The 12,223-nt window shown below is 35.1% G+C and overlaps 1 protein-coding gene across 2 annotated transcripts; it reads left to right on the top strand.

Moving 5' to 3' along the window:
- Positions 1 to 1,566: 1,566 nt before the first annotated feature.
- FAS2 (Transducin/WD40 repeat-like superfamily protein) lies at positions 1,567 to 11,904 on the top strand. 2 transcript variants are annotated; one of them, XM_008800764.5, is made up of 12 exons: positions 1,567 to 1,837; positions 3,230 to 3,341; positions 5,334 to 5,360; positions 5,526 to 5,598; positions 5,690 to 5,793; positions 5,873 to 6,087; positions 6,166 to 6,268; positions 9,288 to 9,360; positions 9,764 to 9,852; positions 9,930 to 10,068; positions 10,204 to 10,304; positions 11,443 to 11,904. In XM_008800764.5, the coding sequence occupies exons 1-12, from the start codon at positions 1,724 to 1,726 to the stop codon at positions 11,664 to 11,666; spliced, it is 1,374 nt and encodes a 457-aa protein (XP_008798986.2). In that variant the 5' UTR covers positions 1,567 to 1,723; the 3' UTR covers positions 11,667 to 11,904. The 2 variants fall into 2 exon arrangements, with proteins under 2 accessions (XP_008798986.2, XP_008798987.2); XM_008800765.5 differs by having other exon boundaries at positions 1,596 to 1,837; positions 11,446 to 11,904.
- The last annotated feature ends 319 nt before the right edge of the window (positions 11,905 to 12,223 follow it).

Below are 12,223 nucleotides of genomic sequence, written 5' to 3'. Positions count from 1 at the left end.
TCTTAGATGGATTATTTGTAATATTTGATCAATTAATGCTGAAATTCACAGTAGATGGAGTTTATATAAGATGCCAGACTCTGGTTGCTGAAAGATCTGAGCCGATAAATGTCTAATGTTAAATGTGGCTGCTCGTGGAGGTGATTGTCCTTATTTTTAGAAGATGACATGTTATCTTTTATTAATTGACCATTTGTACATACACACACACACCAAGTTAGTTAAGTCTTTTTGATATTAAATGTTTAATTTCCTGGAATTATTCCTCCTACGATGTCCTTGCAAATCTCTCCTACAAAACTTTATCTAAATATATATGCCTGAAATTTGTTTAAGCACTCATGAACAAGCAGAAAACATTTGTAGCTGGAAAAGTGTGGATCTAAATCCTTAATAACAATCTGACCATCTAATGAAGTTTTAATGTGTGATTTAATTTATATATGGAAGGTGCTATTCTTGTTTTGTTATCTATATGCTTGTAAGCCCATATATGGAGAGCAAACCTTGTTCAGTGGCGGAAATCCAGTGTGAAGCATGAGTTTATTTTCTAGATGACACTTTGGCCTTCTAATCAAGTTTTAATGCATAAATATTCTTGTAAAGTTACTATTTGCTTGTATACCCTTATAAATATTTCTTTTTACACATCTACCTATTAAAGACATTTTAGTTATTTTAATTTGAAACTGTTAATTTTTTAACGGCTTTAGATGGCGTGGGTACATATGTAAAAATAAAGATAAAAAATGGTAGAATAGTAAAACAAGTATTTTATGAGAGTATATATGCAAATATCAATTTGGAAGGGTATTAATGCAAAAAATCGATATTTAGGAGGGTATTCATGAAAGAAACCAAAATATTATTTTATAACTCTTAGTAATTGTATTAAATCAAAAATTAATCATGACTTAAGATATTAGTTTGAATATTTAATAATTAAAAACTAATTTAGAAAAGTAAAAGATTGGTTAAGAGATGGACTGATATTTGAATTATATCATTGGCTGCTTGATGTTGATATATTGATATGTGATGTAATATCTAAGCTGGGAAGAAAATCTTAATACGATTGTCTTTGAGAAATAAATTAAAGAAAAATCAAAAAATGGAAAGAATATTGCCAGAAGAGTGTACTCATGGAAAAAATTGTTGTATCAATTACATCACTTATAATAAAAAATACGTTTTACCGAAAATATATTGTTTAAAAGTGTACTCAGGTGTTTCAATTGCAAAGATTGGATCCACGAATATCTAAGATAAGACATTTTCTATTAGTTACATCAGTAAATTTTTTTTTTAATTGGGACCGCAACAAGTTTTTTACTTACAGTGTCATCCCTTTATATAACTAATCTTCTCCACAATTTTGGATCTTTTGATGAATGATGAACCTTCATCTAGGATACATTTAATTGTCAGAAATCTTTTCTAAAAAAAATTCTTAATAATTTTTTAAGGATCTTGAAATAAGTTATCCAATAATTTTTTTTATTGAATAAACAGATAAAATTTATGTTGCTTGGAATTATGGTTCCTATTATAATTTTTCTTGTAACTCTCCACATTATTTATATCACTGCTCGGCTTCCCGCCTTCAAAACACCAACAACGCGCACTCTACCCCCCATTTCCCAACCCTAATTTCTTTTTGGGTTCTTCGCGGGAGAGAGATTGGCGGAAAGAAATAGAGAAACCCTAGGAAATCCAGTGGAAGATGAGGGGAGGGACCGTGCAGATCAACTGGCACGACACCCAGCCGGTCCTAACCCTAGATTTCCACACCCCGACTCGGCTTCTCGCCACGGGCGGTGCCGATCACGACATCAAGGTACAAATCTCTTGCCTTTTCTTCACTCCCCACAAATATGTCTTCATTAATCGTGCAATAGTTAAGGTAATCGAATGATTATATGGGATTCATGGCTTCATTTCCCTAATTGTGTACCTCTGGAGGCGTCATTGGTTGTTTTCTCCGCCAAAGTGGTTTGGGTTTCACGTGTAATGATGAAAACCTGCAAAGATTTGGTTAATTTCTGAAAAAAAAAATTCATAGGTTTGAAATTGCCTCTGTTTTCGTTATGCGTGTCTCCCGGAGTAATCCATTTACTTTACAATTTCGTTTTGTTGAAAATGGTGATAACTTTAGTGGTAAATATCTCAGTACAAACAGCTAATGGAAAATGATAGCGAAAAAGTTTGCTGATCAAAAGCTTAACGAGTGATCTGATGCAGGATAGCTGCATGAGTTGTGATGAACTAGCTGTAATTTTGTTGTTGTGAGGCCTGGGTTACCATCAAAGTGTAATCTTTTTAGCTTTGGAAAGCCTCCAATAATCCTGATAGTTATTTTAAAATCCCTTCTCTTGTGAAGACTAAAAGCTCCCAGCTTTAATCTTGAGCTGGAAAAACATGCTATCATGTGGGGGTTATGGCCTTGAAACATGTTTGTAACCTTCTCTTTAGTGATCATGCGAAGGTGATAGCTATGAATTGTCTTGTACACACGCTGAGAGAGAGAGATCTGGTGGCTTGAGATTTTTGTACTCCCTAGTTTATTTAGATCTCTTTATATTTAGATACTTATGAAGAACGTTTCCATTCATAATCTCCATGTAATTTTTTTACCTTTAAGAAGTGAGGGAAAATTGCTTGAGATGATATGAACATGTACAACAAAGATTTTAGGAGACTCTAATAAGGAGAGGTACTTTGGTTTGCATTGAAGGGCTACGAAAACGAAGAGAAAACCTAAGGGAACATGGACGAAGATTGTGAGGAAGGATATGGAGAAACTTGGAATGATGTAAGAGGTATCTTTGAATACTTGACAAGCGATTATCCATGGAGTTGACCCCAAATATTTGGCAAAAGGCTAGACGGTGATGGTTATGGTAATCATGTTTATCTCTAAGTCAGTCTTCTAGAACAAATATAAGCCTTCAGAAAAAAAGTGAGCATCTATATTGAGGGAAAACCTTGTTTTTAAGTTGATACCCAGAAAATAATGTTGTAGCTTAGGACTTGCGTTGACTCTCGTACAGTTCCTCTTATGTTTTTGGTGTGTTATTGTAGTATATTCATACATTTCACATCAATGAAAGAAGTGCTGCGTACTCTGACTAAAATGCTGTCATCATTTTTTAAAAAAAATCTCTGATTAACCCATTGTTATTTGTCCTTTTTTGATCTTTTAGTGGATTTGATCATATTTTATTTGCAGCTTTGGGTTATAACCTCAGATGAAGGGCAAAAGAAGCTTCCAATAGTTTCCTATCAAAACAGCCTTTCTTATCATAGTTCTGCTGTAAATGTTTTGCGGTTCTCTCCTTCAGGTGGGAAATTCCTGCTTAGCCTGCTTAATATAATTTAAAATTTCGTCAACGGCGTTATTATGTGGAGAATGAAGTTTGAAGGCAGTTTTAATGTATATAGGTCGAATATTGGAATTTCTTTCTGAAATTTTTTCTTTCTTTTTCCTTCTATATTTACTTTTATGCTATAGACTGAATAAATGCATATTGTTGCAGTTGATGTATCTATGTATATGTACCTACTTCAGAAAAAAATGATGCATGTTCTGTGTGTAAATTTTTCATTTGGGTAATTATGTTGCAAATTTTAGAGGGTTATTATTTAAGTATCCTTGTTTCAGCACAATTGCTTCTCCCATTTTCTGTTATCTTACAGATAATGAAAATTGGCGCACGAAAGTTTTATTCATGTTTGATTCCACCTGGTATTTTAGATATGCTTGGTGTAGCAGTTCAATTTTTATTTATAGTACTCTAGAGGGCAATATGTCCTTATTCCATAAAAGAGTTTGCAATGCTGTAGTTTGAGACAAGGCTGGATATAGGTGTCAGTTTAGAGCCCAGCCTTGAAGTCAGTCATGCTCAACATTGGCTTGAGGATGCCAAACCTGAACTTTGGCCGAGTTTGTGCATTTTATTGGGCTAAACCAGGCTCAAATTGGAACCAATCGGACTTTAGAGCCTAATATCTAAGCCTGGGCCTAAATTTTCTTGGTTGTGCCTTTGAGCCACTTGGCTTGGCCGGCCATGGATACCCAATAAGCAGATGTAAAACTTGCCATTTCTGCATCGTAACAATAATCTCTAAACTTTTTCCCAATATTTTTAATTATTCAAATATATCATTTAGTTAATAACAATGGAATGTGAATTTTTCTATATTGTCCACTAACATGTAACATGTAACATGTAACATATAACAACTCATATTTTTTCTAAATTGTCCGCTAATTACTCATGGCCTATGAATTGTTCAAGAACTATAGTATTATTGCCATCAAGGTTTGCTGTACGGACAATACTGTGACATATTGGTAAGGTATTGATATGGTGCCGAGGTTTGGTTTGGTATGTGATTTGAACAGGTCTGTACCTGTCCGAACTGAATGGTTCTGTTTCGTATTGCCTGGCATCATCCAAAATAAGGATTGGATACCATAGCATACCGACCATACTGCTCAATTTCAGATGGTACCATGGGTGAGAAAAAATGAGAAAAAAAAGGGGTTGAGAGCTGTCTCAATACAGCGTGCATATTGCATACTGTATCGTACCGACTATAGTGTACGAACTGGGATAGTATCTAGTATTGCGATTGCGGGCTTTGATTGCCATCACCGAAATTTTGATGTCCTTGCCAAATAATTCATGAAGTATGAATTTATGACAATGACACCATTTTACAAACAATTAGAATCATGTAATATATGCATGTATAATTGTGTGTGCACAAAGGTGTGCTTTTGTTGCATGTGCATGTGTGTGAATGTCTTTGCCTATGCGCAAAGTGGCACTGCAAACTGCGATTAATTTGTGACTTTCGCGGTCTTCATTAGGGAAAATCTTTAGCATCTTGACAAGCAACCCTTCCAGTCTGTCCAACATATTCAAGATGCTGCTGATAATATCTTCACATCTTGATGAGTGTGATCAACAAGCCAGAATTTCAGTTTAGGATGTTACATCTTTTCTTTGCGAACCATAGGTACTAGCACATTTACATGTGATGGATCTTTCCAGTTCCATACTATTAAATCTCTAAGAAAAACAGGTGTATTTTTTGTAACTTTGAGAAAGACGGTATTGTTATATGGCCTAGCTCAAGATATTATTTTTGTTTGCTTATGCTTTGACGTATGATGATAGCTTTTTGTTGTATAAGTTTGCCTCTTCTTGGTGTCATCCTTTATTCCATGAAACTGTATCTTGTACACAAGATAATGATCCCTTGTGAATTCCTTTTTGTTTCATGTCAATAATGAGTAATGACTTTTCTCTTCCGTAAATTTGCAGGAGAACACCTTGCATCAGGTGCTGATGGTATGCATCCAAGGCCACTTTCATTTGTTAGTCATTGTTTATTAGCATCGTCATCGTTGAATACTCAGTTCTTTAAAAAGCAAATATTTGATGATATTTGGCTTAATCAAGCATCTTCTCATATTATAATAGATGTCTAAGTTGATACTCCTTTTTGAAATGTAGGTGGTGAACTAGTCATCTGGAAATTACAGTCTACTGGTGATAGCCATACTTGGAAAGTACTAAAGACATTGTTGTAAGAGCTTTCACATGGAAGATTTCTCGATGGATTTTTAATTATAATAAGAATTACTTTTTGTCTTCTAATATTGACTTTTTTGAATCAGATTTCATCGCAAGGATGTTCTTGACCTTCAGTGGTCTGCTAATGGTGCATACATGATTTCTGGTTCAGTGGATAACTCTTGCATAATATGGGATATAAATAAAGGCATGTGGAATGACAAACAATTTCAATTTTGTTATTTTGGATGCTGTACATGTTCTCATCTATTTTCACAATTCTGCAGGCTCAGTTCATCAAATTTTGGATGCCCATTTGCATTATGTTCAGGGTGTTGCTTGGGATCCTTTAGGCCACTATGTTGCTTCCCTTAGCTCAGACCGGACTTGCCGGGTCTACATGAATAAGCCTCAACCTAAACTCAAGGGCTGTGAGAAAATGAATTATGTTTGTCAACATGTTCTGGCAAAGTCAGAGCTGCAAAAGCTTGATGATTCAAAGGTGTGCATGCTTTAGAATATTAATTGCTTTCCTTCCTTGGTCATTTAATTAAAATAACATTTTTGCCCTTTCTTTCAGCCTCCACCACCTAAAGCTCATCTGTTTCATGATGAGACATTGCCTTCCTTTTTCCGGAGATTGGCGTGGTCCCCCGATGGTTCCTTCTTAGTAGTGCCTGCAGGTATAGGTCTAAATAAAGCACTGGCAGCTTGTATTATCTCCATTTTAAAATGTTATCAGAATGATAATTATTCTTAAATTTTGTAAATGAATGCTCTTTTGTTAAGATGTGATTTCATAGCTTTACAATATCATTCTTTTTTGGCATCTTCAGCCATTGCCTCTCTTGAGTTTTATTTTTTTTTAATTATTTTAATATTTTCAGACAAATTTTATCTTGGAATATAATAGCTACTTATGTACTGATAGGAACCACAACCTATGACAATTAATGGTCAGGGGTTATGCTGTAGTTTCTAAAAATAATTGCTTAGTTAACCAGTGCCACTGGACTTGACTGGCTTCTGCGTGCCCCAGATAATTGCACTCTGTCCGTTCTACATCATGACAATCAGCTTTGTGAAGCACATGCTAGTCCATTAATTTGTACTGTATTGCACTCAGATGTTCGGCTTCTATCTGATTATGCATGTTCCCATGGATGTTATAGGATGATATCCTTTAATAATTCCAAGTGACTGTCAAAACAAAACCAGAGCTGAACCATTGACTTGTGCAGTTCCTTCAAACTATTGTATTTAATTTTCTTACTGTTAACATTTGCTGTCTTGCAGTCAGCAATTCAGCTTCAATTTGGTTATGCATGTTCCTGCAGGTGCTATAGATTGATGTCCGTTGACAATTTAAGCATCCGTCAAAACAAAACCAGATTAAACCATTGACTAGTTCAATTCCTCCAGACTGTTTTATTTAATTTTCTTACTTTTGATTGCAATTCGATCATGTGGACAGTTCATGCATTGTGATAGATAATCTACCCTATTTGATTGAGATTGTTCATGTCATTCTAGAATACTCAACCATATGATCCTCTTGCAATGTTTAAGTGTCTATGCATGCTATTCTTGTCCTGAAATGGTCTTGTTTCTGCCACTTTTCCATTTGGGGATTGATATTTTCTTAGTTCTTAAATTCTTACAAGCCACTTATCTCCCATTTAATAGGGCTATTATGTTCACTCTTAAAATGAATATTACTCAGAATATTACAACATGTTAAAGTCCTTATAATTTTCTTTTTGGAATTCTGCATACTTTGTTTCAGAATCTTGTAGAGAGTTGATCACCATCCCTTTGGGCTGTATCTGAATGCTGAAATTATTCACATTCAAGAACATTAATCCATGTTGCCATGTAGTAATTAATTGTTCTGGTCATGCAATAGTGTTTTTGATGTCTAGTGTGTCCATCCTAGGCAGACTGCCCAATTGAAGATAGATTTGTGAATTTATGGTGGTTTCAATTACCTGCTACTATGAGCCTGAACAAACCCCTTATACGTGGGATGAGATTTGCAAATTCAGCTTGAGAATCTCTATTGGATTCTTCTTTCTACTTTCTCCTTCCACAGTTACCTACCTTTTTCTTTGGAAAAAAGAACAGTGATGCAAATTATAGTCTAGTTGCTGTCATGAACAAAAGATTTAATTTTCTTGGTGCTCTTGCTATAGGTAGTAAAAAATGCGTTATTATCATGATGGAACAGGGATAGGATTTTCATGAAAGTAAGACTATTGTATTGTTGGAGTTAGCCAATTGATCAGTTGTGGAAAGAATTTTCTCATTTGACAGGATTAATGAACGTGGTGAATGGAGGACAGATAATTACGTGCCCTGAAAACATGTACAGTTTCTTGCTTCCTTACTGAAGTAGGTTGCCTGAAAGTAAACTAAAAGAACAAAGATATGATGATGTCTAAAATATTAGCGTATCTAAAATTTCCAGCGATTGGCCTTGTGTATGTTTGGAGGAAGTTTTCATTCACAGCTTGATACACATGAAGGTGGTGAGATGATATCTTGAACGGTTAGGTATCTACTCTAAAAGCATACAAGAAAATGTCGGCTCAAGTTTTAGAGATCCATTTTTTAGTTCATCTTAGACTCGGTTTGGTTTGTGAAGGAACCCTGGATGTGGGGTTTGGTTAAGCGGTCTCTCTGCCAAACATGCATCTCCGCATGCCTGCACTCTATGGTATAGCAATCCCACTCATTGGTTACTATCCCACAGATAACACTCATGCCTCATGCATGGAATTGATATCCACATGTTAATTCCAAAATGGCTGAAAATTACCCTTGTTTTAACAGTTTATTTAAGGAATTCCAGGGGTGTAATTTCTTTCCAAAAAAGTGAAACAATAATCTTTATATAGTCTGACAGCTGTCCTATCAACCACACTTTGTTTTATCTTCTTTCATCCTTGGTATTAGGTTGGCAAACGAGTAGGCTGTTTGTGAGCTGGCTTGAGTTTGGCTCGCTTAATTAGGAAATGAGTCGAGCTAGAGCTAGTCTTTAGCTCACTTGAGCTTTGCTTGAATCTCGAAATATGGATAATAGATAATTTGTATGTATTTTATCATTTTAGTTATTTTCTGTACAAATAATTATTTATTTTGAATTACTATAGAGTGTATAGAATAAAATATATTCTAATTGTAAAATTAAAATATAATTGAGATTATTACTTCAAACTATACAAGTATAAGTATAAAAATAATTTTAAACTCTTACTTTACACAAGCTGTTTACGAGCAGCTTGAGGTCAGGTCAATTATAAAATGACTGAGCTAGAGCCAGGCCTTGCTTTGGCTCATATTCGGCTTGTTTACACCTCTAACTATGCCCTTTCCGGTTACAGGAGGATAGGTATTGCAATTCATTTGTTTCTTGCAATCTGCCAACAGACAAAGTGCAAAATGTTTCTGCATATACCTTCACAGATTTTGTTTTTCGGGGAACTTATGGATAGTTTCGTTTTTTGATAGATTATGTCAACTCTCTCTAGCGTAACTTAGAAAGAACCCAATGAGAGAGATTTTCAAGAAGATTGTGTTTTTGCCCTCCAAAATTTTCATTCTATTTATGCTTCAACTGCCTCTGTTGAACAGTTCAAACTGATGTAGACCACCTGGTGATGCTCCGGTGATGCTCACTGCTGTTTGTTTTCACCTTTTCAGGTATATACAGGTATTCCTCTGCATCTGAAGCAGTTAATACTGCATATATAATCTCAAGGAGAGATCTTTCAAAGTAAGAAAGCTAACATATTTGTCTGTTGGCAAATTCATCTCAATCCATTCTTTTATCATTAATAAGAATTATAAAATTAGAATTTAATTTTTCTAGAATTTTTAGTGCTCAATCCCTCCTCTAATTTATCTCTGGTGTTGCAAAACTGTTTGATTGAGGGCACAAGATAAACCTCCCTGTGTGTGCTAATGACCTCTTTAGTCGATGTGAACCATGCTATTTTTTTGATTGTGCTTCTCCTATAAATTAGTTCAAATGGAATCAATCGATCTAGTCCATATTTTGTTCTGGTACTCATGCACTCTAGTTGTTTGATGGTTCAGATCCAATATGCTTGCTAAAATCTAGAAAAAAATGAAGCTGAACAATTGTTTCATTGTGACTGCCCCTTCTGATTTTACAGGCCCTCTGTACAACTTCCAGGGGCCAGCAAACCCATTGTGGCTGTACGCTTCTGCCCTGTTCTTTTCTGTTTGCGAGGTTCTAACCCAGGTAGCTGTTATCTTATAGATTATATCATGCGCTATAGATTATCACAATGGAGGCTGAGCTGTCTGTCTTATGTGCAGATGGTTTCTTTAAGCTCCCTTATCGTGTCATTTTTGCTGTGGCGACCTTGAACTCTCTGTACATATATGATACAGAAAGCGTGCATCCAATAGCAATATATGCTGGACTTCACTATGCAGCCATTACAGATGTAGCATGGTGACTACCATCTAAACATGCTTCATTGTTGGCAAAGTTTCTTCACCTCAAAATGATTGAGTTTTTGTTTCAACTGATCATCGATAATCTTCATATATTCTATTGAGACCTAGTTTCTCTTTTTGTTCTTGCAAGGTCGCCTGATGCTAAGCATCTTGCATTGTCCTCACGAGATGGGTACTGTACTGTTATAGAATTTGAGAATGATGAACTAGGGAAGCCTGCCTTAATCTCAGGTATGTACATGTTTTTTGTTTTTGATGGCTTATGGGCCTGCTTTACAGATGCTACATGTAACTGTATGAAGCCATTTTTTCTGTCTGATGGGTTAATAAAATCCAAAATAAGACATTTTACTTATTAAGGGGACATTTATGCACATTCATTTTGTCAGATTTCCATGTTCTGATGGTTGTATTTTTAAATGACAGCAGGAAACACAAGGAATGAGTTTCCTATTGTTCGTCCTTCCTCTTTCAAAAATTTCTACAAGGCCTTCCTTTTTTTTTAAAAAAAAAGAAAATAATGTACACAGATAACCTTTTAGCCCACAGTGCATACCTGCTTCTGTTGTTTTTCTTGATCATATTAAGTTATGAATAATCTGTGCTGCTACCCTGTATTTTATGGCTAAAGGTTACCATTTCATCACTTTTACCTGCTAAAAGGCTTCATCCCTCTTTCAAAACACTTTGACCTGTTAAAAACTATAAGGAATCTGAATTTTGTAATATTAATTCAAGAGGCATTTCTATCTTTACCATTTCCTGAAGTTCAATCTAGCTAGTTGAAATGGTTGGCCATTCGTTAGGTCAGTGATATGAAAGATACTATAGTTAGTCTTCTTGAAACATTATTATTATTATTATTTTGTTATAGCAAACAGTCCTTTTTGTGTTGCTATGAAATTTGAGAAGAGATGACATGGAAAACATCTAGTAAAAGATTTAAAAGCCGAACACACAAATCAGTCTTATTCTGATCATAAGTATGCGATCAACAACGACAATATGCATCCTAATTCCTGTAAAATTCAGTGGAAATAAATCAACAGAAACTGTTTTTCAGTATACACATTCATCATATCCCGAAACAGTTTATGGACATATTAGAGGAACACATGCATTTTCGTACTCATGGAGAAACTATGATTGACTTTAATATAGAGTTTGTATAGAGTTTGTATATTTACTATGCTTATTTTACAAACTATCTTTTTGTCAGCAAACTGTTTACGTTTCTGGTCGAATATAGTGGTCTTGATTGAAATATTTTTTGGAAAATATTTTACTGGAACTTCAGTAAATATCAAGTATTTATTCTTTCCTTTTTCCTGTCCTTTCCGGATGCAATTCTGTTACATATTTTGTACAGAAGAGAAAAAAATCACAGAAGGAAATGGACATCCAACAAGTATGAAACCTAATGTTGTGGAGAGTATGGAAATTGATAATATCGATGCTGGTAAAGCTGATATAGCTCACAGGGGAACAAATACGAAGGCCAATGAAGGAAAGCAAGTACTTTCTAATGCAAGCAAGAATTCTGATTCCAATAAACCTGCCAGGAAGCGCATTACTCCTGTAGCCATAAACTAGGAGTCGGAAGTCTGAGGATGCCATCTATGGATATTTTGTAATTCGTGTAAAATTTTGCTGACTCGATGTAGGTTCTTCTTCCCTTAGGAGTCTTCTGGGCCATGCTATTGAGGATTTCATGAATTCCACCAGAAACCTAGTATGGAAGTAGTAAAGGAGATCTGTTAATTTGGAGAAAGAGCCAGTAAAACTGACTGTAAAGGGAAGGAAAAAGATGAATCAAAGCATTGTTTTGACATCTGGCTGCAATGTCTTACTTCTTTATTTTCTGTATATCTATCTATTTATTTTGGCAGTCCCCATCTTGTCCAATTGCATTCAGTAGCAGTATTCATCTCATCTTCTATGAAGTCAACTGTGTCTCATATTTTCCCATTTGTTTGAAATAATTGAACCTGGTCATTTCGAAAAAACCCGAGTGTTTTCCTTTAAGCGTTGTTAAACTTTCCAGAGAACACAGTTGCTATGCCACCTTTCATTTTGCGGTTCAGCAAGTACGCAAATCCTGTGAGATTGTCCCTTACAATATGGTTGCTCAAAACATCTGATTCTTGGAC

This window comes from Phoenix dactylifera, chromosome 2, assembly GCF_051530095.1.
Source record: "Phoenix dactylifera cultivar Ajwa chromosome 2, Ajwa_hap1_PhDact_Kaust_v1.1, whole genome shotgun sequence".
Lineage (NCBI taxonomy): Eukaryota > Viridiplantae > Streptophyta > Magnoliopsida > Arecales > Arecaceae > Phoenix > Phoenix dactylifera.
Note: the sequence above shows the minus strand (reverse complement) of the source record. Positions and strands in the feature narration are given on the sequence as shown.